The following is a 26,507-nucleotide window of genomic DNA, read 5'->3' on the forward strand; positions in this document are numbered from 1 at the left end:
CCTTGTGGCTTGGCAAAGCGTTTGTTCATGCACTCAGGTTTTGTTTTTGTTTTTTTTTTAAGATTTTACTTATTCATGAGAGACACAGAGAAAGAGGCAAAGACGCAGGCAGAGGGAGTAACTCAGGTCTTTAGGAGGTAGGCCGGGAAGGTGTGATAATCCTCATCCCACAGGCAAAAGGAAAAAACAAAAAACAAAACAAAAAAACAAACTCAGCTCAGAGAACTTTAAAGTCAGAGAGACCAGATTAGAACGGTTGCAAGCCAGACCTCTGGCTCCAGCTCTGCTCCAGGCAGCAGGCCCCCCAAGCCCAGCCCTGGCCAGCTGCCTTAGGTGGCCTCCCGTCCACATCACACACATACCTGGTGCTGGGGATGGTGTGGGCTGACTCATCTCTCCCAGAGGGTAGCCAAAGTTCCTCACCAGCAGGGTCATGTCCTCATGCCTCGGGCAGAACTTGGCACGTTCGCCGCCACTGGCAAAGGTGTCACTGTGGATACGCTTTACCCGGTCCACCACGGCCTGGGCCACCGCATCCAGGGAAGTCTGCTTGGCGAACTCAGTGTCGATCATGGCAGCAATCTCCTGCAGGGATGGGGAGCAAAACCCGATGAAGGCCAGGGAGGAGGCACCCGGGGCTGCGGCCCATGACTCCAGAGCCTAAGTGGGATGTTCAAGGGGCACCTGCCAAGCAGGTGAAGGAAGTCTGCATCAGCCAAGCCTGAAATCCGAGCTTTTCAAGGTATTCAGGATAATTCTTCTGGAACTTTCTCAGTAGAAAAGGTGTGACCTTGTGATCTCTCCAATTGTTGGCTTGCATACCAGTAAAATGGAGGATAATACCCACCTCACTGGGTTATTAGGATTAAATTGCACAATGGATGGGGAGGGCACTCTAGAGACCATAAAAACACCCAGTATGAATTGTTTCCTGGAGCAAACTTTTTGTTAGAAATTGGGAAAACAGAATGAAGACAGGCCCTCAGAGAAGTCCACTATCTAGTTCATTCTAGGACCAAGGAAAAGCCACTGGATAATTCTATGGCAAAGAGAAAGAAAAGAAAGAAAAGACAAAAGAAAAGACAAAAAAAGAAAAGAAAAGAAAGAAAAGAAAAAAGAAAAAAGAAAAGAAAAGAAAGAAAAGAAAGAAAAGAAAAGAAAAGAAAAGAAAAGAAAAGAAAAGAAAAGAAAAGAAAAGAAAAAAGAAAAAAGAAAAGAAAAGAAAAGAAATCACACCAAGAATAAGTTCACAAACAAACACAAACGTGATGGCTGGCCAGAGTCTCTTGGAGGTAGGAGGGCCGGGGCAGGTCACAGGAAATGACCCAAGCCCCACCTGGGGTGGGCTCAGCTCTGTTACTGACCAGATGTCACCTCAGGCGAGACCTCTCAACTCTGAGAGTGCCAAGTTCCCTCACTCATAGTGACAGTGAGCCCCCGCCACCTGTGTCACAAGGCTACTGACAGGAACGATAAGATAAAATATGTGAAAAATGCTGAGACACGGGTTATCAGGAGACAGGCACATGAGACACTTTCCTCATCATTTTTAATTAAAAAGAAGAAAGCAGAAAAGGTTGCTGTCCTATAGGAAGCATAAATGGAAGGAGAAACACAATGTGAATTTTTGGCACCTCTTTCTGCCCAGGGCGTGATCCTGGAGTCCCGGAATCAAGTCCCACATCGGGCTCCCTGCATGGAGCCTGCTTCTCCCTCTGCCTGTGTCTCTGCCTCTCTCTCTGTGTCTCTCATGAATAAATAAATGAAATCTTAAAAAAAAAATTCATCCTGGAGGTGACTGTCTCGAAGCCACACGTTAGTGACAATTAGTCTGACATGTGTGCTCCAAGAATAGGAAAAATAAGCGGCTCCCACTGGCTGGGGACCTAAGCTTATCACACCTAGCCCTCACCACAATCCCAAAAAGGTAGACGTTATCACCTGGCATCAGAGACAAGGAGCAAGCTGTTTAAGTGAGGGCAGCTAGGAGGGAAGGGGAGGGAGGGGAAGGTGGCGGAGGGAGCCTGAGGCTCAGGCTATAGGCTCTGGGTGTTCTTTCTCAGCCCAGGGCCCTTCTCGGATATTCCAGAACCATGTGCCCATGCAAATTCACTTCCTTCTCCCCCTCTTCCCCTCAGGCTTTGCTCAGGCCCCCAAGACTGACCCTGCTTCAAGCCCCGAACAAGCACAGCTTTGGGGGGGGATGGGTGTTCTTAGAGCACTGGGTTTTTTCTTCTCCCAGCTTTGAAGACTGAGAAGTTGTCTGGAGATGGCCTTTGAGAACCAGGGCTCTGGGTCCCTGAGGACCGTGGAGCCGAGGAGGGCTGGCTGGCTGTGCTGTGCCAGGGCCCAGCTCACCTGGTTGGCCTGGCCAGGCCCGTGGGCTGCCTCCAGAGCCTTGTAGAGCCCCTCCGACATCAGCACCAGGAAGCCAGTCACCCCGTCCAGGGGCTGTGCACCATGGATTTCGGGCTCTGCGATAATCGGCTTCGACTTGGCGGCGCTATAGGCAGAAAGTGAGGGAGAGCCATGGTTGGGAGGGCGCCAGGGGACATTTCTTCTGCTAAGGGCAAGAATCTGCCCAGGATGTAAAGTTAAATGCACATCTAATAAGAGGAAAAGAAATAGAGGAAAGAGAAAACAAGAAAAACAGAACTGTCTTCTGAGGGTGGGCCTAACGTAAAGCTGAGGCCCAGGAGAGCCAGGGGGCAGCTGGGGTCAGGGCAGTGGACATCGGGTGCCCCATCCTGGCCCCAGTCCTCAGCTCCTGTCCACAGAGCCTATGCGGTGACAGTCGGGACAGCAAGAGGGTGAGTAGGGATCACTTTTAAAAGCCCACTTCTCCCGCGCTCCTCCAAAACAAGTATCCACGCCAACTCAGACTCCACGCGCACCCCGGGTGCACAGGGACCCTTTACTGAGGCGCCAGCAGAGCGAGAAGATGTCACAGAGCTCCAGTACGTGTGCACACACACGGAGGCGAGTCTAAGATGTTCCTGGCAATGGCACATGGCAGAGCAAAGCTTGGAACATCCGGGCAGCCCATGAGTAGGGGGCTGGGGAGCGTGGCCACAGCCCAGCTCTGGGACCTGGGCAGCTGTTATGGAGAGTGCCGCTGCCAACCCACCCAGTGTTGCACAGCAGGGGAGGGCAGCACCCATCAGGAAACAAGGGAGGTGCTGGGAGACAGTACGCCAGCGCCTGCGGGTGTCTTAGAAACACACCCCCACATCCACGTGCACAGGGGCTCTGGGGCAGGACACAAGCGAGCAGGACCAGCAGCGTCTGGGAGGGAGTCCGGGCTCAGGTGGGAGGGAAACTTACTTTTCACCGTACATCCTTGGTGCTACTTGAATTGTTTTAAGCCACAAACGTACTTTCCAATTAAGCAAACAGAACCCCACAAATTAGAGACGAAAATTTCCAAACTCAATTGTTTAAATCTCGGGAGAACAAGTTGTAACTCATGCTTTCTAGGCTATGACGAGTCTGGCTCTGACGCTGGCGTCTTTGGTATGAGTCCCTCACGGCTCTGGTTGTGACATTAAATGCTGTGACAGGCCACACACACCTCCCCCAACACACACACACCCCAGAGACCCAAACCACAACCCCACACACCCTCCCTTCCTTCCCACGCCACAGCCCCTCAACCACACACCCTGACACCATACCCTCCCCCCCCACACCCCAGAAACCAAACCACAACCCCCAACTACACCCCCCACACACAACCCCACACATACCATACTCCCACACACATACCACACACACACACATATACACACCACCTATACCCCCAAACCACACCCCTGCATACCACACACATACCACACACAAACACACCACACTCCCACACATACCACACTCCTACACACATACCCCCCGACACACATCTACACACTGCATACACCCCCAAACCACACCCCTGCATACCACACACAAACACACACCAACCCACACACATACATACACACACCACAGACACATGTCTATCTTCCCAGTCAATGTTGGGATGTTGCTCTGGATTCAGGATGAACCTGCATCCAGGTTCAAGTCCTGCCTCAGCCCCCGCTAGCCCTGTGACCAGGCAGGCTCCCTGATGTCGCCACATCTGTTTCTTCATGTGAACATACCTTCCGGGCAACAACAGGACCTCCCTCACGGGGTCTGAGTGAGGGTTGAGTAAGATGGTGTGTAAAGAGCTGGGCACTGGCTCGTTACAATGACGGCCCACGATCACCACCACTGCCCATCTGCTGCTGCCAGCGCTGGGTGGCAGCCAAAAGGGAAGGGTCCACGGAGGGCAGCATCTACTTCATCTTGGACCTCTGCCCTGAGCCGGGCATGCACAGCACTGACCAGGAGGCCTGTCGTCCGTCCCCATTCATACCAGGTGGCTCATGCCAACCCTGGACACTCCCATTGGGCCCCAGGCACTGGTTGCTGTCCCTGGCTCTGACTCAGATCCCCAACCTGACCCCTTGCCAGCCCAGCTCTATGGAACCCCACTTCCTGGCCTGTTGGATCTAGGACCACACACCAACCTCTCTAGGAGGAAGAAAAGTCTTCTTGGGCTCTCAACTACCTCAATTGCACCTTTTGTCCCGAGAGCCCCAAATCTGCTTCTGTCCAGGCCCTCTGGCCTTACGCACGCGGCAGCTGGGCTGGCCACCTACCTCAGTAGGTCGATGTCTGTGTAGCCATACTTGACCTTGTAATCCCCTATGCGCCTGGTGCTCTCCTGCCCACAGATGATTCCCACCTGCTTGATCTTTCCTGCATCCAAACCTGCCAGAGGGAGAACAACAGGACAATCCCAGGTCCTTTTCATCATGAAGAACAAAAGGAAGGGCATACAGACACAGTCCCCAAAGTAAGGCAATGAGGACCCAGGGAACAGAGGATGAAGTCACAGCAGGGTGCCCTCTGGAGTGGCTCACCCAAAGCTCCCCGGTGCCCTGTGGCCAGCCCCATCAGAACGCCCACCACACCCAGAGGCCCTGGGCAGGGAGGCTAGGCCGTGGTGGCTGCAACCGGGATCTTGCTGGCCTCCTAGTCTCCACCAATCACGGGACCTAGTGCATACTCGGTACTCTTGGAAACACTTTAGACACATGGACTCTTAATCCTCACAAGGTAAGCGCTGCTACAATCCTTGTTACACAGATGGGGAAACTGAGGCACAAAAACCTTCTGAAATTCTGAACATCACCTGCTAGTAAGGGGCAGAGCTGGGATCCAACCCCAGGAAGGCTGGTCCCAAGCCCAAGGTCACAGCCCGAGCACTTCATGCCTCTCCCTTCACGGCTACCAGAAGAGAACAGAGTGAGCTGTGGGGGTCGGCCCCACTCAGACGTACCCAGCTGAGAGAGGCGGAAGAGCTCGTCCTCATTCTCCGTGGTGTGGTCCACGTTCAGCTGTGTCACCTGCAGGCCGTCCACCGTGGATTTGCATAACAGGGCACGATTTGTACCTGCAGGAGAATTTGAGCAGCTGAGCAAGCTCTGGGTACAAGGAGGAACAGGGCATGTTGAGCAGAGAGAGAGAGAGAAGAGGCAGGCATCTCACGCGTGGAAATCCTTGAAAACGAGCAAAGATAATAGGCTTAGACCACTGGGGTGAGTCACCAGTCAGGGCGTGCTAATGATACTAAGGAATTAGGTTAAACTTTTCCAGTGTCATCCCAGGATAATTATGATTTTAGCAAGAGACCTCTTCTCCAGGGAGACATACTGAAATATTTACAAAATGATAAAAGGACATGATGTCTGGGGTTTGTGGGGACAGAGGGCCACAGAGGAAATGAGACTGGTCTCAAGGAGGTGATTGTTGGGGCTGGGGGCTGGGCACACAGGCAGTCACTCCCTGCTGTTCCCCTTATCTTTTTACATTTCTGAATTCTGTCCATAATGAAATCTTAAGGAGGACATTATCAGTGGGGTCTCTACACCACTCCTGCAGTAATCTGTACCCAGTGGGTACAGCCTTCTTGGGTTCCCAGACGGCCTCTTCTCTGCCCACAAATCCAAAGATCCCTATGGTCCCTCAGCCAGCCCATCTTGCCGCCCTTCGTGGGATGCTGAGTGGGTCTTCCACAGTTCAGAAACTTCTTCCAGAAGAGGAAGCCATGGAGGTGACCTAGAGAGGGGATGCAAGTTGCTCATAGCCAGATGGGGCAGAGAGTGGGAAGTAAAGCCTGCCTCCTAGCTGGTACCTCCCAATTCCCCATGCCAGGAGCAGAGCATTCCTGTGCAGAAACAGGGAAACGTACCCTATGGCCTCAGAAGACAGGGGCTAGAGGGCTAACGCATTTGAGAAGCAGAATGCCCAAAGAACGCACAGACCTTCTCTCGCCCAGCACTCCCCGCACGGGGACAGGTAGCTGGCTCACCGACATTGGCGACGTAGAGCTTGTTGCTGAGAAGGACCGCCACGACAGCCATGGCTCCTCCCGAAATCTCCCTCTCCAGAGCCTTGAGTCTTTCGAGGATCTTCTGATACTGAGGAGGCAGCTGGTGCTGAGGGACACCCTACAGGCCATCATCAGGGGGTCAGAGTGGGCTGAGTCCTCGGAGACCATCTCCCGCTAGCTGTCCCCTCCCTTAAAGGGCAAGGATCCGAGGGCCTGGCCAGGATGGAGCCGCACTGCAGCTCCAGGGCAGGCCTCTTGCAGGAGAGACAGACATGACCTTACTTGTCCTGTCGGTTCTGGAATTGCTGGTGGCTGATGTGGGCGGGTGGGTGATGAGGCTATGGACAGGTCCAGGTGGAGGACTGATCTGCCCACCCAACACTGAGCCTGAGTGGAGCTGCCCACAGTGGGCAGGGAAGGTCCCCAGGAGAGGCCCCTGCAAACACACTGTCCCCCTAACTCCTGCTGCTCTGGCCCAGTCATGTCAATGGCTAGGGAGATTACCTCTGGCAGCTGAGACTGGAGGCTTGCCTTCTCGGCCAATGCGTCATCAATGGACTCCAGGAAGCTCCTCTCCACCACATCGAAGGCCTGGAGGCATACAGGACAGGGAAGGGTGTGTGTCAGGGGAAAGGCTGGTTCAAAATACCACTGTCACCGGATACTGAAATGTCTATTAATAGTGACAAATTCTGTAGGAATTGCAGGTCATCACATGACAGGCACTGCAAGGACTGTGGCTCCTATAGAGCAATGCTGGACTGAGACATCTGCCCCATGGGGCTGGAGCCTTCCAGGAAACACTGCAGACACCAGTGGGGCAGGAGCCCACAGAGAGGTTCCGAGCAAGGCTTGGAATCAGGCTGCCTGCGGTGAATCCCAGCTCCGCCACTTGCCTGCCCGGCAGTCTCCAACTTATCCATGAAGGAGATAAGCAATGCTCTGGGCGGAGGGCACTGAGATAATCTACCCTGCGTACCCAGCACCCAGCTCAGCATGAGCCTAGGGCAGTGACACCTTGTATTGTCACTACATCCTGCCAGTCCCCTGATGCCAGTCACCCTGCTGCCTTTTAGGGGCTGTGGGAGGGAGGGGGACCAGCCGAGCATCAATGGCGCAGGGCTCTGAGGCCACGGAGGCCTTCTGGCCCAGGTGCTGAGGCTGGAAAACAGCCAGGAACACTGTTTTTGAGGATTAGGACTCCATCCTTCTCATCTAAAACTAAGTGCCTCTGGACGTGCTTCCAAAAAGAGATGCCAGGAAAACCTCCAGGACAACAGCAAGCAGAAAGCAGAACTGGCCAGCGAGTACCAGCAAACCCTAAGTGAGGAGACAAGGGATCATCCGAAATTACCCTGCTTCTACCAGAGGTTGGCCCCCTCCCACCACACCCCTGTTGCCCTCTCCCCAGGAGGATCTCCTCCAGAGCCCACCATGCCAGTTGTGGGGAAGGACTGCAAGCCGGATGCCTGGGCCTGGAGTCTGGGGACGTGGGGAGTCCCTGTGTGATGAGAAAAACAACTTTGTCTTTGAGCTGCTGCCAAGATGACCGACAGTGGGACTACCCTGCTCATAACCAGAGTCTGGACACAGGTAAGGGCCTGAGCTCAGCAGACCCACTGCAAATTCTGGCTTCGCAGTTTGTGGGGCACCTTCTAAGATAACCACTTGGAGTTAAGGCTATGAAAAGTAGCGACCTCCACCCCAACCACCTTGTAAGTAATAGGTGCTTGCTACCCTGCTCTTTATCTCCTCCAATTGGCTCTTGACTTGGGGTGGAGATGTGTCCTTCCCCACCCCCCAGCTCCATGGCGTCCTCTTGCTTCTGGGATCTGGGAATAAAAAATCCGTGACACTGCTTCCTGTGGGGGTGTCCTGAGACTGTACCTTCAATCAGAACAGTCCTGTGGGTCTCACATCCCCGGGGCGGGGGGCGGGGGGTGAGGGGTGGGTGGAGGCTGGATGCTGAGGGAGCTTCCTGCCAACCCCATAATATCAGGTCGGCATATATGTAATCCTAATTCAATATACCTATATCAGCATAACTGGTGACAAGGATGGGATTGTGGGAGCAGTTTGTCCTCCTATATGGTGCCTTGTTGCTGTGAAGAGCTTGCTACCTTCCTCTCCCAGACTGATCAGGTTCTCCGGGAAGGAACGGCTGCTTGCTGCCAGTCTGTGGTGTTGCCTGGCACTGCTGCTGGGTGTTGCCACAAGTGCCCACCCTAAATTGTTAGTGCTGTAAAAGGTCACACTCCCCAGCAGAGACCAACCAGCAGGCCCCATTCTGAGGTGGATGTGTTTCCCATCAGTCTCCAAATGAGACCCCACTGGGTGTCCTGTCTAGAAGTGACTGGTTATCATCGTACGTGAAGGTTGAACCACAGGGCGCTAACAAGAACATAGGGCTCTACCTCTTTCCCACCAGGGGCACAGGCTGTAAGGCCCTGGGAGCCAAGGAGAGCTCCCCTAGTTTGGTGCCGGGAAGGGAAGCTGGCTGCTGGGGCTACTGTGCTGGTGGTCGGGGTGGGTGCTGAGCTCGGACAGAGGCAATGCCACCAGAGGTGTCAACGCAGCCTGGGCCGGCACCTCCTTTGCTGCTGCGCTCCCTACTCTTGCAAATTGTCTCCAACCCCATGGGATCCTGGGAGTCCCAGCCCTGGTGTGGTACAGCACTATGAATCCTCACTAAAAGCAGAGTCCTTGAGCACATGGTACCAGCTCCTCCTGGGTGCCCAGAGGAGGGGACTCTTGTAAGAGCCCTACTGAAATGGCTCAGGCCTTAGGAGTGCAGTGGTGTAACATGCCAACCTGCTGCTGCCACCTTGTCAGGACTGGGGAGCTTTCCCAAATACACTGGTCAACGCTGCGCTGGTGGAGGTGGATCCGATTCCTCGGACATCCTAGGGCAGGAGGCAGCGGCATGAGTCAGGAAAGAGAAAACCTCCACTCCCTACTATCCATCGTACCAAAATGCCCGACGATGACCAGCGTGAACCAGAAATGGAAACAAGTGACTATACCATGCTGGCAATGCAAGGTTTTCTAGAAAAATTTGTCCAAAGTGGGGAGAAGGGTGCTGACTCTTACGGGACTTTGAACTGGTTCTGAACTGTTGTTCGCAGCGGCTGAGATGTGTTAGTTGGCTGGCCTGGCCAAAGACTCTAAAGTTAATTAATTTGTTAAAAAACAAAATGAAACATCCAAGGTGCTGAGGACCCATTTTATTAGAGACACCCTAGCGGATCCCCGGACTTGTCACCACAGCAAGGGGGCTCCCAAATGTGTCAAGCCATAAAGGCAGGAGTCAGACAAAATAAAAAAGGCGGTGGGTTCTGAAGAAGAGCTCCCCAAAAGCCTCCAGAGCCGGAGCTAAGGAGGAAGATGCTCTGCCTCGCCTGACTCAGATTTTTACGGCTAGGCGCTAGGCCCATCGCTTCATCAAAATTACAGTGCAGGCCCACTGAATAGGTGGATGACCCTAGATGAAGCACATCTTGTCTTAGGTAGAAACTGAGATGGTGCAGTGGGTAGGTCATTTTGCTCAGTGTTATTACACTTCTGCACTCCCTGACCACGTCCAAACCAGAGGAAGCTCCCTTGGGGCCAGAATCTTAGGAGTCCTTAGAGGCTGTGCCCCGCCACAATATAATGCCATGTCATTACAATTTACAGGTAAGTCGGATACAGTAAAACGGGCATTAGATGGTATCAATGCTGCAGCTAGACATGAAAAAGAGAATTCTTTTTTTTCCTAAAGTCCAAATCTCGCTTGCCACTAAAGGGGGCCTCACCACCCCCAACAGCCAGGAACCCAACTGAGGGGTGGCCTGCAACCTCCCTCCCTCTCTCTCTCTCTCTCTCGAGGTAACCCACAGGCCTTCTGTATGGGCAGCTCCAGAGATCAGGGACCCCTAATGACAGCCAGGACACAAGTTAGAGGCCTCTGCTCAGGTGCTGTGGATGTCATCACCTCCTGGCATGCCCCAGCCCTGGCAGCAGAATCTGGTTCCTGTACTCTGACCTCTGAGAGGAGCAGCTGCCCAGGCCCCTGCCCCGGCAGTCCCCTGGAGCCTGTTCCTCCTCCAAGGGACAATCACCCAAATACTCCTCTAATTACCCATTGGGACGCATAAAAGAGACATTTTATGGCTCTTGTTAACGCCTCCTGGGAACCCCTCCAAACATCAGCAAGCGGCACCTTTAAATTACAGGGTGTAACAGGCAGGATATAGAAGGCGCTCAACTTCCATTGGATGTGATCCACCTGCAACACAGAGGTTGGGCTATTGCCCTACATAAAATTCTAGGGCCTGCCACAAGTGTTTAATTTCTGAGCCTTAATTGATCCTCTAAAGGCCGGGAAATTCCGGTTGAGGTTAAACACCAACTGTGAACTACTGGGCCTCCCACCATGCTACAGCAATCCTGCCACTCCTTAGGTCCCTTCACACTTTTGAGGTAACACGTACCACACTTATCTACCATTCTCTGCAGTCACACGCAACGCCTCCACATTTTGTTGGGGAGAAGCTCAACAGTGAGCTTTACAGCTAGCTGGCACAAAAGTCAACTCATCAAGCCCTCTCCTTTGTTCCCCTTGGCTCCTTCTCCCAGGTAGAGGCACCAGCCACTGAGGGTCCTGGAGATCCTCCTGGCTGCCTGAGGGCTTTCAGGCCAGAGGGCTGCACTCCCCAGCCACCCACTTCAAAGCCCCTTAGAACATCATATTCTGGCTCCTTAATGGGCTCTGTGAGAAACAAAGGCCCTCACATAGTGGAGCTGCCATACTCACATTCCTAATCATATCATAGATAAGGGATGGCTCCCAATGGTGGCTCAACACAGCCACGAAGCCCAATTTGCTCTAGTGGACAGGGTACCTTCAAGAACAGCCAAGTCCACCAGAGCAGGTCTTTCTAAACTGCAGCAGGATATAGCTTTCCAAGCTCCTCAGCCCCCTGCGCACGAGCCCCAGAGATCTGGTGACAAAGCCCCACTGCCCGAGCCTCCAGCAAGCTGGGACAGCCGCTGATAGGAGCTGACAAGGAAAAGGGAGTCTGTACCCTTCATGGATGGCAGTGCCCCCACCAAACGTGGCAAGGTGGGGTCAGCTCAGCTTGTGAGCTTGCAGCAATACCAACGGCTGGGCAGTGCACTGCTGCCCAAGACAAGGCTCTTGTCCATATTTTTACTGACTCATGGGCAGTTGCTCACAGGCTAGCGGTGAGGTCAGGCCAATGGCAGTGGGAGGATTTTCACATTCAAGGCTGATCCATCTGGGGTGTTCCAATTTGATGGGCACCAAGGAGATGAGGGTTACCCGCATTTGAGCACACAGGAGCAGCAGTACCGCACCAGAGGCGGCTTTAACCTCAGGGTGGATTTCCTGGCCTGAATCCCAGTCACCACCCACTTGGGGCTCTCAACCACAGCCCTCTATTCCACCAGCTCCAACCAGCGCTGGCAATCAATCCTCAGCTCCACAGTTCCAGCCTTTCTTGGTCACCACTTCCATACTCCTTACTCCCTGGCCTAATGGTTCCCTAGAGTCCCCTATCCCTTCCAGTCTTGGGGGAGGTCTTGGGGAAGTTAGGGCCACAAGGGCCTGGGCATCCTGCGGGGGCATTCAGCTCCAGCAGCCCTTACAAAAGGCATTGTTTTGAATTGCAAATTATGCTCCCAAACCAAGGGCCATTCTTTGGTTCTGTGAGGGGACAAACCTCTTAGCTGCTGGCAGGCTGAACTCATAGGGCTGCTTCCTCCATCAATGGGCACCACCCACTTCACTATTACAAGTGTGGTACTTTTACTGGCTTACTGTCTGCTACACCCGCCTAGAACACCTCTGTGGGGGTGGCAGTCTTTCTAAGTACAATCCACCCCCAACAATGCCTCCTGACACCAATGACTCAGATCCTCAGATCCACAATCTCATTTCACTGCCCATATCACACAGCACTGGGCTCTCCAACACAGCATCAACAGAACTTTCACTTTGACCACAAGCCTCTAGCACTGTCGAATGCCACAACGGACTTTTAAAATCCTTGCTCCAAAAAAAAAAAAAATAAAAATAAAAATAAAATAAAATAAAATCCTTGCTCCAAGGGCACTTGGCTGGCTCAGTGGTTGAGTGCCTGCCTTTGGCTCAGGTTGTGATCCTGGGGTCCTGGGATTGAGTCCCCCATTGGGCTCCCCATAGGGAGCCTGCTTCTCCCGCTGCCTGTGTCTCTGCCTCTCTCTCTGTGACTCCCATGAATAAATAAATAAAATCTTAAAAAAAAAAACAACCCTTGTGCCTTGGAGCGGCTGACTGGTTCAGTCAGAAGGGCATGTGGCTCCTGATCTAGGGGTTCTAAGTTTGAGCCCCATGCCCCATACTGGATTTGGAGATTACTTTAAGAAAATAAAATAAAATCTTTACATTAAAATAAAATAAAATAAAATAAAATAAAATAAAATAATAAATTAAAAAAATAAATTAAAAAAATAAATAAAATAAAATAAAATAAAATAAAATAAAATAAAATAAAATAAAATAAAAATCCTTGCTCCTTAAGTTACAGGGCAGCAAATGGCTCCTAACCTGCCTCACAGGCAGGGGCACTTGCCCCTTTAAACTCCAGGCCCCATGGCCAAGACTGTCTTTACACCCTGCCACTGGGAGAGGCTCCCAGGGCGGGTTCCTCTGCAGAAGAAGGAGCCCGCAGCATTTTCAAACCAACCCTGGCTAACCGTGCACTTTACAGTCATAGGGCTGAGCTCCTGGGGCACCCGACTCACGGGGGTCCCGGTCAACCAGCCCGAGCCCTGCTACCTGCAGCAGCACACGCCGCACATCTGCCTCAGCATGCTCGGCACTGAGCTGGCCCAGCAGGAGCTCCGCAGACAGCCGCTGGGCCACGAAGCTGGTCACTCGGTTGCCATCATAGCCATTAAAGACTCCATACAGGAAGCAGTTGTTCTCACTCCTGACAGAGAGAGACGGAGGGGGAGAAGGAGGGTGGCTTGAGACCAGGGGCTCACAGAAGAGTGACACCAATTGGGGGAGACCAGATACAGCAGCGGTGGCTTCAGGTGTCCACCTGGATCCTCCCACTTTGACCATCATTCCACTTGGATGTGGCCTTCTGGGACATTCCCCGCCCCCACTGTAGCAGGCCCTCAGTTAGACTGAGGTCCAGGTATGCAAAGGACAGCAGGGGATGCCACCTCCCTCGGACGAGCCCCATTAGAGACAAGTGCAAAACCATTACTTGGTCTTGCCCACAAACTGCGCCAGCATGCTCACCTGAACTTGAGCCAGCTGTCCTCTGGGGGGTGGCTCTCAGTGCCCTTGCCGTCAGCAGAGTAGCAGCGGTTGGAAGCTGACCCAACCCCAGAGAGGTGGCAGAGAGGGAGGTCATCTGTCCAGCTCGGCTGCTGCTCCTGAGGAGGACACCAGGAAACCAAGAAGTTCACCATCTTCCCCAGGACAGACCCCACCTCAACTCCTCCTTCCCCAACAAAATGTAGCAGCCCCAGAGCCCGTGCAGCGGGTTCCACCTCCTTCTGGAAAACTATGCTTGTATGAATGAGCACCTACAGAAGGGTCTGCGTATTTTTTATGGGTAGTTCACAATGTTTTCCTCCAGGAAATCTAGAGAAGCGCAGAGCTCCCAAATTCAAGGCTCAGCAGTGGTTTCCAAGCGTGAGCTATGTTACAAAACAGGAGTGAGACACACAGATGAGGCAAACTCTTGGTAGAAAGCTCTTTGGGGGCTCCCCACCTCTTCCTGCTGTGGCTCTGACTCCAATCCCTCAGGTACTAGTTATAACTGGCGATCTCCAGGCCCAGGCCCCAGAACCACTGATCCTGGTGGGGCCCAGGTTAGCAGCAATGCAGGCAGCTCCTCCCAGGTGACTGATCCAATGGCCCAATGGCACCTGGAGAAACTGCCTTTGCAAGCTAGCCTCATTCATGCTCCATGCCTCTGGGGCCTCTGCTCTGCTCTGGTGTCCTCTCCTACCTGCTTCTCCACCAAGACCACAGCACCCCACTCTCTCCCTCCGCATAAAAAAAAACTCCTTATCCTGTCTGGCAATTCTCCATGCCCTTTGGGACTCTGGCTCACAGTCACCACCTCCAGGAAGTCTTTCTTTAGGAAGACCATGCCACCCCAACCGGGGCTTGGCTGACAGCCTTCTCATGCACTCCCACTATAGCTGGCTCCCTCATTCCTGCCTGCCTGATTCTGACTGCCATTCTACCTCATGGATCTCAAACCAGACTGTTCAGTATCATCACCATGGAGCTTAGAACCTTACACATGCGCACACACGGCTGTCCAGGCCCAGCCCAAACACAGATTCAGAACTGCCTATATCTCCTTGGAGTACACTCTGAGCATGTGCATTTTTTGAGGCCCAGACACAAGGCCCAGGTACAATCTATAGCTTCTCACTGAAAGCCTCCCCACACCCAGCCCCTACCTGAGCACCATGCCCAGTTCACAGGAGCATTTCCAGGATCACCAGATTGAACTACAGCAAACCGAAACAACTGGGAGACTCAAAGGTCAACTGCAAGAAGGCTAGTTTGGATGGGACGCTGTACTGACATATTAACAGGCATGGATACTGTGTGCCATTGCTTGCAAGGTAGCAGTAACCGTCTTCAAAAAAGCCTGTGAAAACCACGTTAGCAGGCTTTTGCAATCAGATAGCTTTTGTGGCAAAGCTTCTTTCATGTTCTGTTTATTTACATACTGACAGTGACTGACTTTATGACTTTTTTTTTAATTGCTTTCATGCTGCATTTATTCTAGCACGTTAGTTCTGTGCTTTGCACCCTGCAGCAACTTCTGCAGGGTGTGGGAGTTTATTTTTATTTTTAAATTAACATATAGTAAAATGGACTTTTTTTGGCATGCCAGTCTATGAATTTTAAGAGGCATTTTGTGTGATTGCCGCCCCAAAATCTGGAACAGCCCCATCATCTCAAAACAGACCCTTGTGTCACCCTTTTGTAGCCACACCCTCCCCTAATCTCTGGCAAGCCAACTTGTACTCAAATCATCATGTTGTCTTTTCAAGAATGTCTTAAATAGGGGCATCTGGGTGGCTCAGTTGGTTAAGTGTCTGCCTTCGGCTCAGGTCATGATCCCAAACTCCTGGGATTGAGCCCCAAGTCTGGCTTCCTACTCAATGGGGAGTCTGCTTCTCCCTCTCCCACTCCACTTGCTCATGTTCTCTCTCTCTCAAATAAATAATTAAATTTATTTTTAAAAAACAATATCTTAAGTGAAATTAGGCAGTACACCACTTTTTTCTTTTTATTGTGATGAAACACACATAACACAATTCACCATCTTAACTGTTTTAAGCATACAGTTCAGTGGTATTAAATATTCAGTGTTGTGTAGCCAGCACCACTATCCTCCCCATAGCTCTTTCCCCATCTTGTAAAACAGAAACTCTGTCCCATTGAGCATTGACCCCCGTTCCCTTCCCCAGCCCTTGGCACCCATCACTACGTATGCTCCAGGTCTTCAAGGGCACAACCTTTTGGGAAGGGCTCCTCTCACTCAGCACCATGCCTCAGAGATAATACCACCCCCCTGCCAAGGTGCCATGGGCAGCAAATCTGTCCCTTCACGCAGAGTTTTCCATGGGATGGATGCAGAGGCCCATCCTCTCATCCACTGAAGGGCATCTGGGCTGTTTCCAGTTTCTGGAAATAAAAGAGAGCCAGTATAAAGTCATGGGCAGGTTTTTGTGTGAACATAACTTTTCACATCTCTAGAGTAGGGATGAGATTGTTATTTAGTTTTCTAAGACACTGCCAAACTTTCCCAAAGTGCTGTACTATTTCCATTCCCAACAATAATGCACAAGAGTTCCAGAGGCTCTACATCCTCACCACCTCATGGTCTTCTTTTTTAAATGGAGACACTTCAAGAAGTGTGTAGAGCTGTCTTGTTGTGGCTTTGATCAGCATTTCTCTCATGGCTAATAACGGTGTCAAGCATCTTTTCTTGTGCCTATTTGCTATCCCCACATCTTTGGTTAAGTGTGTTTTAAGTCTTATACCTACTTTTTTTTTTTCCTATGTCCATTTCTCAGTTGGGTTGTTTGTTTTCTCACTTGTTGAGTTCTGAGAGTTCTTTATGTTTTTTGGATAAAGTCCTTTGTTGGACATGTGATTTGCAAATATTTTGCCCAGTCTGTACCTTGTAATTTCTTTTTTTTTTTTTAAGATTTATTTATTTACTTAGAGAGAACGAGTGACGGGAGGTGCAGAGGGAGAGAATCTTTCAAGCAGACTCCCTATTGAGTGGGGAGCCCAATGTGGCTGGATCCCACAACCCATGAGATCGTGACCTAAGCTGAAACCAAGAGTCAGACGCTTAACTGACTAAGCCACTCAGGTGTCCTTGTAGCTTGTCATTTCGTTTGCTTATTAGTATCTTTTGCAGGGCAAGAGTTTCTAATCTTGCTGAAATCCATTTTATCAGCTTTTTCTCTCACGGTATATGCTTTCAGTGTTCTGTCTATTAATTGTCTGCCTGGCACCAGCCACAGAGACCTTCTAGGTTTTTCTTCTCAGAGTTTCACAGTTTTACATTTAGACCTGTGATCCATTTGGGGTTAATCTCTGTTATAAGGCAGAAGTTTAGGTCTAACTTTTTGAGTTTTGTTTCACAAAGGGATATCAAATTGTTCCAACACCATTTGTTGAAAAGACTGTCTTTTCTCCATTAAATTATCTCTTCACCTCTTTAAAAAAATTAAGTAGCTGGATTTATGTGAGTCTATCTCTGGACTCTACTCTGTTCCATAGATCCATGTGTCTATCTTTCTGCCAAGTCCATGCTCTTGATTACCACAGCTTTATAAATCTGTTTTTAAACTCTATTATCAAATCTATATTTTACTTATAATCTATATTTTACAATCGTGTAGTGGGTTGCCTCTAGCTGCATTCTTTCTGAAAATTATTTCAGCGATCCTAGATCCTTTGCCTTCTATATAAATTTCAAAATCAGCTTGTCTATATCTACAAGAAAATCTTGCAAAAAAAAAAAATCTTGCTGGGATTTTGACTGGAATTGTTTACAGATCAATGAGATGTGACATCTTCACCATTCCAAAACTTGCAATCCATCAACATGGCATATCTTTAAATTTACTTATGTCTTTAAAGGATTTATTCACATTATGTCACCACAATCGCTGAAAAACCACTCATGTCTGGGGATCCCTGGGTGGCTTAGCGGTTTAGCACCTGCCTTTGGCCCAGGGCATGATCCTGGAGACCCGGGATCAAGTTCCACATCAGGCTCCCATGATCGAGTACCACATCATGCCTGCTTCTCCCTATGCCTGTATCTCCGCCTCTCTTTCTCCTGTCTCTCATGAATAAATAACTAAAATCTTAAAAAACAACAACAAAAAAACACTCATGTCTACTAGTAGCCTTTGAAGAAGATGTCACCGAAATCTAGCCGTAGAAAAGAAACAGCAACAAGAGCTGAAATTCTGCTCAGCTTCTGAGGACACCAGGCATTTAGGTCAAGCTACATACAACAAAAGAAACACTGCTCCACAGTGACACAAATTGTTTCTAGCTGTAATCTTGACCTGTCTCATTTGAAAGCAATATAAATATCTCTCTTAATATAAATGTGAATATAATTAAGTCTTTTGAACCCACATGACATTATGCAATTACAGTATGTTCAATTAATACAAACATGTATTCAATAAGAATTACTGGGCATTTACAAAAGGCTGGCATTATTCTAGGTGCTGGAGCCACCGTGCAGAAAAGAACTGAGGATCCTTGTTTGAAGTCTCCTTTCTAGTGAAAAAGAAACTTCAAACATGCAATACAATAAATAAAGCTATTTGAGACATGGAGAAAATAATTAGAGTAAGGAGACAGCCAGGGATGGTGGGGTGTCTTTCAGATGAAATGATCAGAAGAGGCGACCCCTAAGCCATACATACCTAAATGATTACAGAGCAGTGGCCATTACAGAAAATGGCAAAGGAACCTTCTAGGCAGAGGAAACAGCATGTGGAAAGACCCTGAGATAGAATAGTAAGTGTGTGAGGTTTAAGGAAGTTCAAAAAGGCCAGTGTGGCCTCTGCAGTGGACCAGAGGGGTCCATGTACTCTGTTCATGTATATACATGCACATGTGTGCCTGGGTGGGAACAAGGTTAAGCCCTTCCACACCACTGGAAAGAGTCCACTGTCAAAGAAATAATTATTTTTTCAATGAACTGCTTTGTTGCCAATCATCCCTTAGATCTTAGATCTGATTACTATACCACCATTGTCAGGGACCTCACAAAGGTCTCAGGCAACCTAGTAAATCAATCTCCAAAAGCAGCTAAGGTCTATCCCTTGCCTCCAATCCAAATGGAATTAAGCATGAGATTAAGCAAAAAAGCATCTCCCCAATTAGGCATGTCCCATGTCCTCCTCCTGAAAAGATGGGTCAAGAGACCAATATTCAGCACTCCGAAGCGCCACAGCTATTTTAAAGCACCGTAGAAGATATTTATACTTTCTAGAATCCTGTCTGTGATTAAAGATGAAATTAAGATGCACTGAGGGCACCTGGGTGGCTCAGCTGGCTGAGTATCTGCCTTCAGCTCAGGTTATGATCCCAGGGTCCTGGGATCCAGTCCCACTTTGGGCTCCCTGCTCAGTGGGGAGTCTGCTTCTCCTTCTCCCTCTACCCCTCTCCCTCTGCTTGGTGCTGTCACTCACACTTTCAAATAAATAAGATTAAGATGCACTGAATGTGTCCTTGAATAGGAGATGGACAATACAAATTATCTCCCACGATGTAAACCTGTCACTGGTACTGCAACTGTGGTGCTTCCTCTGCTATTCCCTACCTCCCACAAGGGACCAAGACAGGCTTCCATGGGCTTGAATCTTTCCAACAAACTAATACTTTCCAGCAAAAAATAAATATTACCCAAGCAACTTATAGGCTCACTTTACATTGTGAGATATGCTATGAAAAACACTAATGAAAGAGTCTTTTACAAGGAAGGTAGGAAACAAACTGGAATAGATGAGCAAGCAACTGCCCACGCCAGTGTTTCAGGGCACAGGGATCACTCTTCTGAAGCACTTCCCGATGGACACTCATGACACTGCTATGGGGAGCAGGCTGATGCTGCCCCAGACTGCTGAGGCCACACCTGCTTCTGGGGGAAAAACAAGCTCTCCCAAACCTAAAAAACTGTATGATGGTGGTCAATCTACTTACAAGCACTTTCTTCTTCAGACAGTATTTATGACTAGTACCTGGACACCTCTATGATGTTATGTGCTCTTTTGGAAATCTGATTTTCATAAGGTTGAGCTGGCAATATTTTGGAAATATAGTTGACTATTGAACAATGCAGGTGTTAAGGACACCAACCTCCTGCACAGTCGGAAGTCCACGTGTGACTTCTGACTCCCCAAAACCTTAACTACTAACATAGGCTACAGGGGACTGGAAGCCTTACCAATAACATAAACAATTAACATGTTTTGTAGGTCATATGTTTTATATAAAGTAAGCTAGAGGGATCCCTGGGTGGCGCAGCAGTTTGGCGCCTGCCTTTGGCCCGGGGCGCGATCCTGGAGACCCGGGATCGAATCCCACGTCGGGCTCCCAGTGCATGGAGCCTGCTTCTCTCTCTGCTGTGTCTCTGCCTCTCTGTCTCTCTCTGTGTGACTATCATGAATAAATAAATAAAATCTTAAAAAAAAAAAAAAAGAAATGAAATCTTTAAAAAAAAAATAAAGTAAGCTAGAAAAAAGAAACTATTAAGAAAATCAGGAGTGCCTAGGTGGCTCAGTCAGTTAAGGGTCTGCCTTCGGCACTGGTCATGATTCCAGGGTCTCGGGTTCAAGCCCCGCGTCGGGCTTCCTGCTCAGCAGGGAGTTGGCTTCTCCCTCTCCTGCTCCCCTCCACCTCATTCTCTCTCATACTCTGTCTCAAATAATAAAATCTTTCCCCAAAAAAAATTCTTATAAAAAGAAAATCTAAGGAATGGGACCCCTGGGTGATGCAGTTGGTTAAGCATACAACTCTTGGTTTCAGCTCAGGTCTGATCTCAAGGTCCTGGGATCAAGCTCTGTATTAGGCTCCAAGCTCAGTGTGAAGTCTGCTTAAAATTCTCTCTTCCCGGGATCCCTGGGTGGCGCAGCGGTTTGGCGCCTGCCTTTGGCCCAGGGCGCGATCCTGGAGACCTGGGATCGAATCCCACATCAGGCTCCCGGTGCATGGAGCCTGCTTCTCCCTCTGCCTGTGTCTCTGCCTCTCTCTCTCTCTCTCTGTGACTATCATAAATAAATAAATAAATAAAAATTTAAAAAAAAAAAAATTCTCTCTTCCCTCTCCCTCTGCCCTCCCCCCATGCGTGTGCACATGCACACATTCTCTAATAATTAAAAAAAAAAAAAGAAAAAAAAAGAAAATCCTAAGGAAAAGAACATACACTTATACTTACTGTATTTATGGAATAAATCTGCACAGTTCAAACCCATGTTAAGGGTCAACTATATATTATTTCATTAACTAGCAATTGGTTTTCAGGTGAATGGGTATGGACTCCAGTGCTATTATTTATTTTAGGACTGTCTGTGCATTCCCAATAATAACACTCAAGAAAACAGTAATCAACAGATTCTTTCTTTCTTTCTTTTTAAGATTTTATTTATTTATTTGACAGAGAGAGAGCACATGCACAAGCAGGGGGAATGGCAGGGAGAGGGAGAGGGAGAAGCAGTGTGGGGCTTGATCTCAGGACTCTGGGATCATAACCTGAGCCAAAGACAGACGCTTAACCTACTAAGCCACCTAGACGCCCCAATGGATACTTCCGTTATTAACATGTCATTACGTGTATACTTCAGTCGGTAACAATGCCAGAATTCTACTTTATGGGGAAACACAAGAGGTATTCTTATTAAGATCAGAAACAGGGGATCCCTGGGTGGCGCAGCGGTTTAGCGCCTGCCTTTGGCTCAGGGCGCGATCCTGGAGACCCGGGATCGAATCCCACGTCGGGCTCCTGGTGCATGGAGCCTGCTTCTCCCTCTGCCTATGTCTCTGCCTCTCTCTCTCTCTCTCTCTCTCTCTGTGTGTGACTATCATAAATAAATAAAAATAAAAAAATAAAAAAATAAAAAAAAAGATCAGAAACACAGCAAAGATGCCCACCTTCTCCATACCTAACATTGAACTAGAGGTGTCAGCCCATACAATTAGATAAGAGAAAAAAAGCAGAGCTTCAGAACTGGAGAGGTACAATTATCTCCATCTGCAGTTGATAGGATAGTACTTGGAAAATCTAAAGAATTAATATTAAAATTAACTCAAATAAAAGAAATCAATAGAGTGGTAGGATAGAAAAATCAAGACACAAAAACCAAAAGCCTATATACACTTAAAGAAAAGATGGACATCTAGCCTCCATGTGAAAATGCCTACTTGCTGTCAACTAAAACAACAAAGTCTTTTTCCTCTGAGGTCCTCTCCAGTCGGTCTCCCCCAACCACACTCCTATAGAGGATTTTTTAAACCTAAATTTACATTAGTTGGATTCTATCTTAATGCTTTCATCTCAGCTTTCCAGTCTGTTGACATAATTTTGAATCTTACCTTTGAAGATTAACAATCTCACCCAGCTGTCTATCTTGTACAGATAAGGCCTACGCAGGGTTCCAAAAGATTTCTGAAAAGCTGTGAGCAGAACAAAAAACATGCGAAGCTAACCTACTTCTAGCAGGAGGTGTCGGCACCAACTCAGGAGGGAAGTAACACCGTCACCAAAGGTTTGCTCTACTTGAAAGGACGAATGTATTTTGGGGATCTCAAACCAAGAGGCCACTGACCCTACAGGTACAGTCACAGAAGCAGGCATACACTTAAAATCAAATCAACTGTTTATACATATGAAAGTGACTGAGCACAGTCCTAGTTATTTCACACTGACAGTCTTTAAACATAAAGTTCCTAGCCAATTGGGACTTGGGTTGCTACTAAAATAAAGGAGAAGTAAGAAAAAAATTACCCAAAAGAATATTAAAAAGTATCCATGGTGTGAGGCAAGACCTCCCCTTTTCTTTTCTTTTCTTTTCTTTTTTTTTAAAGATTTTATATATTTATTCATGAGAGACAGAGAGAGAGAGAGGCAGAGACAGAGGTAGAGGGAAAAGCAGGCTCCCCACAGGAAGCCTGATGAGAGACTCGATCCCAGGACCCCAGGATCAAGACCTGAGCAAAAGGCAGATGCTCAACCACTGAACCACCCAGGCATTCCAAGGCCTCCCCTTTTCTCTTTCTGAGCCCCATCCACCTCCAAAGGCCCTGCTCAAATCTAACCAGCACCAGAGGCCCATGTTTCCCACACCTCAACCATCCATTTACTATCTTCAAGAAATTAACCCACCTATTTTTTCTTTATGCTGCCACATTTTCTTTTACTCAAATGATTTCATTTTGAACATAAACCTTTTCAGTATGATAAAGAGAAAACCTGTAATACTATATCTTGAAGATAATAAAAAAATGAAAACAAAACAAGATTATTAAATTCTAGCTGAGCCTGCTGCCTGCTATAGATTTTGAGCTAGAGCCCTGTTCCGTTAAAATTTTTTAAAAATGGGTGGAGTTAGCTCATGGGCCTGGGAGACCTGAAGGTTGAGAGAAGGTTGAGAGCCTCTTTGAGTCCAGCAGCTGCCTCTGGCAGCTCATCACAATGCTACAAAATATATATTGAGTTACACGGGAAGCGCTATGGCTATCATTTGGATTACCAGGAGAAAAAGAGAAAGAAAGAAGGTTGAGATGCTCATGAACGTTCAAAGAAAGTGAAAAAGATGACTGGTATGAAAGCTAAGCTCTATTATAAACAGCACCATGCTGAAAAAATACAAATGAAAAAGACTATCAAGATGCATGAAAAGAGAAACACCAAACAAAAGAATGATGAAAAGATTCCACAAGGAGCAGTACCTGTATATCTACTGGACAGGGAGGGGCAGTCCCAAGCTAAAGTACTTTCCAATATGATTAAACAAAAATGAAAAGAGAAAGCAGGAAAGTGGGAAGTTCCTTTACCCAAAGTTCGTGCTCAGGGAGAAACAGAAGTACTAAAAGTAATTCAAACAGGAAAGAGAAAAAAGAAAGCGTGGAAGAGGATGGTCACTAAAGTCTGCTTTGCTGGAGACGGGTTTACTAGAAAACCACCTAAATATGAAAGATTCATTAGGCCAATGGGCTTACGTTTCAAAAAGGCCCATGTAACACATCCTGAATTGAAAGCCACCTTTTGCCTGCCAATATTCGGTGTAAAAAAGAATCCCTCATCCCCACTATATACAACTTTGGGTGTTATTACCACAAAGGTACTGTCACTGATCACCTCACATGAGTGAGCTGGGCCTTGTGACACAAAGAGGCAAAGTTATTTGGGGAAAATATGCCCAGGTTACCAACAATCCTGAAGATGATGGATGCATAAATGCAGTCCTGCTGGTTTAACAGCAGTTTCAGACAAGTAATCCCTTATAATTACCGTAGACCACACACCAGTCAGGAAGACCACCATTGTTGTGGTGGTTCTGAATGCTACCAAACAGCCTTACGTATCTACAATCATCAAGACAAGTATTTATTCTACTGTAAAAAAGAATTTGAAATAGACATTGATTAAAATAAGTGGTCTTTAAAAATATATATTTTTTTTAAATGTGGGAGTAGGACACCTAGCCGGCTCAGTCAGTGGAGCATGTGACTCATCTCCAGGCTGTGAGTTCAAGCCCCATCCTGGGTGTACATATTACTTAAAAATAAAATTTGGGGACACCTAGGTGTCTCAGTGGTTGAGCATCTGCCTTCGGCTCAGGTTGTGATCCTGGTGTCCTGCGATTGAGTCCCACATCCAGCTCACTGCAGGGAGCCTGCTTCTCCTATGTCTCTGCCTCTCTGTGTCTCTTATGAATAAATAAATCTTTTTAGGAGATCCCTGGGTGGCTCAGTGGTTTAGTGCCTACCTTCAGCCCAGGGCGTGATCCTGGAGTCCCAGGATCGAGTCCTGCGTCGGGCTCCCGGCCATGGAGCCTGCTTCTCCCTCTGCCTGTGTCTCTGCCTCTCTCTGTGTGTGTGTGTGTGTGTCTATCATAAATAATTTTTTTTTAAATCTTAAAAATAAATAAATAAATAAATCTTTAAAAAAAAAAAAAGCGTGGGCGAGGACTAGCAAGAATCAGAAAGGTGTTAAGGACACACTAGGACCAAATCAAGTCTTTACCTCTTGATCTCATCAGTCTGAAAGAGAACTGAAAAACAAATAACCTGTGCAATATGTAACAATAAGTTTTATGTCAGCACACACCAAACCCCCCTCACTGTACCTGTCCCACACTCCAGGAAAATAACTGCCCAAGGCTACAGGACCTCTTCCCTGAGAAATCCATCCTAGTGGCTTACTAGGCATACTGGTCACTCACTGTCTAGTGTTTTGGCAACTCATGCTACAGCGTGGTACTGTTTATTTATTTATTTATTTATTTATTTTTTATTTAAATAATCTCTACACCCAAAGTGGGGCTTGAACTCGACCCTGAGATCAAGAATCACATATGCTCTTCTGAGGAGCCAGCCAGATGCCTCTGTTTTGTTGTTGTTTTATAGCCTAGTATCTTTTTTTTTTAAGATTTTATTTATTTATTCATGATAGACATAGAGAGAGAGGCAGAGACATAGGCAGAGGGAGAAGCAGGCTCCATGCAGGGAGCCCGACATGGGACTTGATCCTAGGTCTCTAGGATCGGGCCCTGGGCCAAAGGCAAGCGCTAAACCACTGAGCCACCCAGGGATCCCTAGCCTAGTAACTTTAATCAGCTACTTATTTCACTGATTCCAAGACATATATTTTCAATCTTTTAATACCTGAAATTGGTGTGTTACAAGTTAATTAGCAGTGTGTTTTCTTTCTTAGTAGTATATAAAATAATGACAGGTCCTTATAATTAAAGGTGTCTTGGATCCAATGATATATGGACAGTTTCTCATCTACTTATGAGAGCTCCTTCCGTGGAAGGCCCCACAGTACCTCAGACGTTCAATGACAAGTGGCCAGAGAATTCCAGGAGGTTCTGCCCATGCGGGAGTGGGAGAGTACTCGGTCCTCCCTGATTTGAGCAGTGGCCCAGAAGGGGCTCTGATGCTGCTGTAGCCGGGCGAGTTGCCACCTTGCTGTCCTGGCTCTCTCCCCTCCATCGGGGATTAGCCAGTCCCACCTTCCGCTGCCGATCGCACCCCACTGCCAAGTCTCTTGCTTCCTTCCTCCACAGTTCTGAACAATTTTCAGAAAGGTCGTGTATTTCCTAGTCACAAAACCACCCCCTACCCCACCCCGGCACACTCTGACGCATACTTTCTCCCACGCCCACAAATGCCAGGCCTGCCAGCACCAGCGGGCGAGGAACCGAGCTGAGAAGGGGGCGCCTGGCGCTCACATAGCCTTGTCACTGAGCTGCGTAAATACAGACCACCATGAGCTTGCGACACTTTAACTCTTTGATGGGTTGCAAATTGGTGTCTCCCGAAGAAGCTGAACACAAAATATGGTGAGGAAGGAGGCTGCTTCCAAAAGCCTGATTTTGACCTGTGTGAGGGAGTTCCCAAAATTCCTATTTTGGTATGAGAAGTATCTCTGGTGATCCAACTGCCCATAACTGGTTAAAAGGGTTACAAACTCCATGTGCACATTCACTTCAAGCAACCTCACACACCTACGCAACCGTGTCACAGAATAATAGTCCATGAAAGCCCCCGCAGAGACTCATCTCAAACTCCTGGGCAGCAGAAGCGGACAAAGACTGGTTCCAAGTCTAGGCTACAGCTTGAATATCAAATTATAGTATGAAAAGGCCGAGTGTTTTTGTGCTGAAAGCACCCGAATTCCTCGGAGGCAAAAAGGAAGCTCAGAATGAGAGAATAATGCCCCCAGGAAGATGGCTCAGGGGAGGGGAGGGAGGCAGCTGTTCTTTCTCTCCAAATAGCTTAAAATGCCCTGTGCCT

At 48.4% G+C, this 26,507-nt stretch overlaps 1 protein-coding gene and 1 pseudogene across 3 annotated transcripts in view; one reads left to right on the plus strand and one right to left on the minus strand.

Annotated features, from left to right (window-relative positions):
* The window catches only part of TAB1 (TGF-beta activated kinase 1 (MAP3K7) binding protein 1), a 34,239-nt gene that overhangs the window by 4,550 nt on the left and 3,182 nt on the right, over positions 1-26,507 (minus strand). For 2 of the 3 annotated variants that reach the window (XM_072843902.1, XM_072843901.1), the window contains 9 exons: positions 15,962-16,130; positions 13,710-13,846; positions 13,236-13,389; positions 6,920-7,006; positions 6,395-6,533; positions 5,363-5,476; positions 4,680-4,791; positions 2,359-2,503; positions 363-585 (listed from right to left, as the gene is read on the minus strand). In XM_072843902.1, coding sequence (XP_072700003.1) covers positions 363-585; positions 2,359-2,503; positions 4,680-4,791; positions 5,363-5,476; positions 6,395-6,533; positions 6,920-7,006; positions 13,236-13,389; positions 13,710-13,846; positions 15,962-15,994 — 1,144 coding nt within the window. In that variant the 5' untranslated portion in view covers positions 15,995-16,130. The remainder of the gene's footprint in view (positions 1-362; positions 586-2,358; positions 2,504-4,679; positions 4,792-5,362; positions 5,477-6,394; positions 6,534-6,919; positions 7,007-13,235; positions 13,390-13,709; positions 13,847-15,961; positions 16,131-26,507) is intronic. The other variant, XM_072843900.1, reaches the window with a different exon arrangement.
* On the plus strand, positions 23,099-24,096 carry LOC140600475 (ribosome biogenesis protein NSA2 homolog pseudogene; annotated as a pseudogene).

Source organism: Canis lupus, chromosome 11 (genome assembly GCF_048164855.1).
Source record: "Canis lupus baileyi chromosome 11, mCanLup2.hap1, whole genome shotgun sequence".
In the NCBI taxonomy this organism is placed as follows: domain Eukaryota; kingdom Metazoa; phylum Chordata; class Mammalia; order Carnivora; family Canidae; genus Canis; species Canis lupus.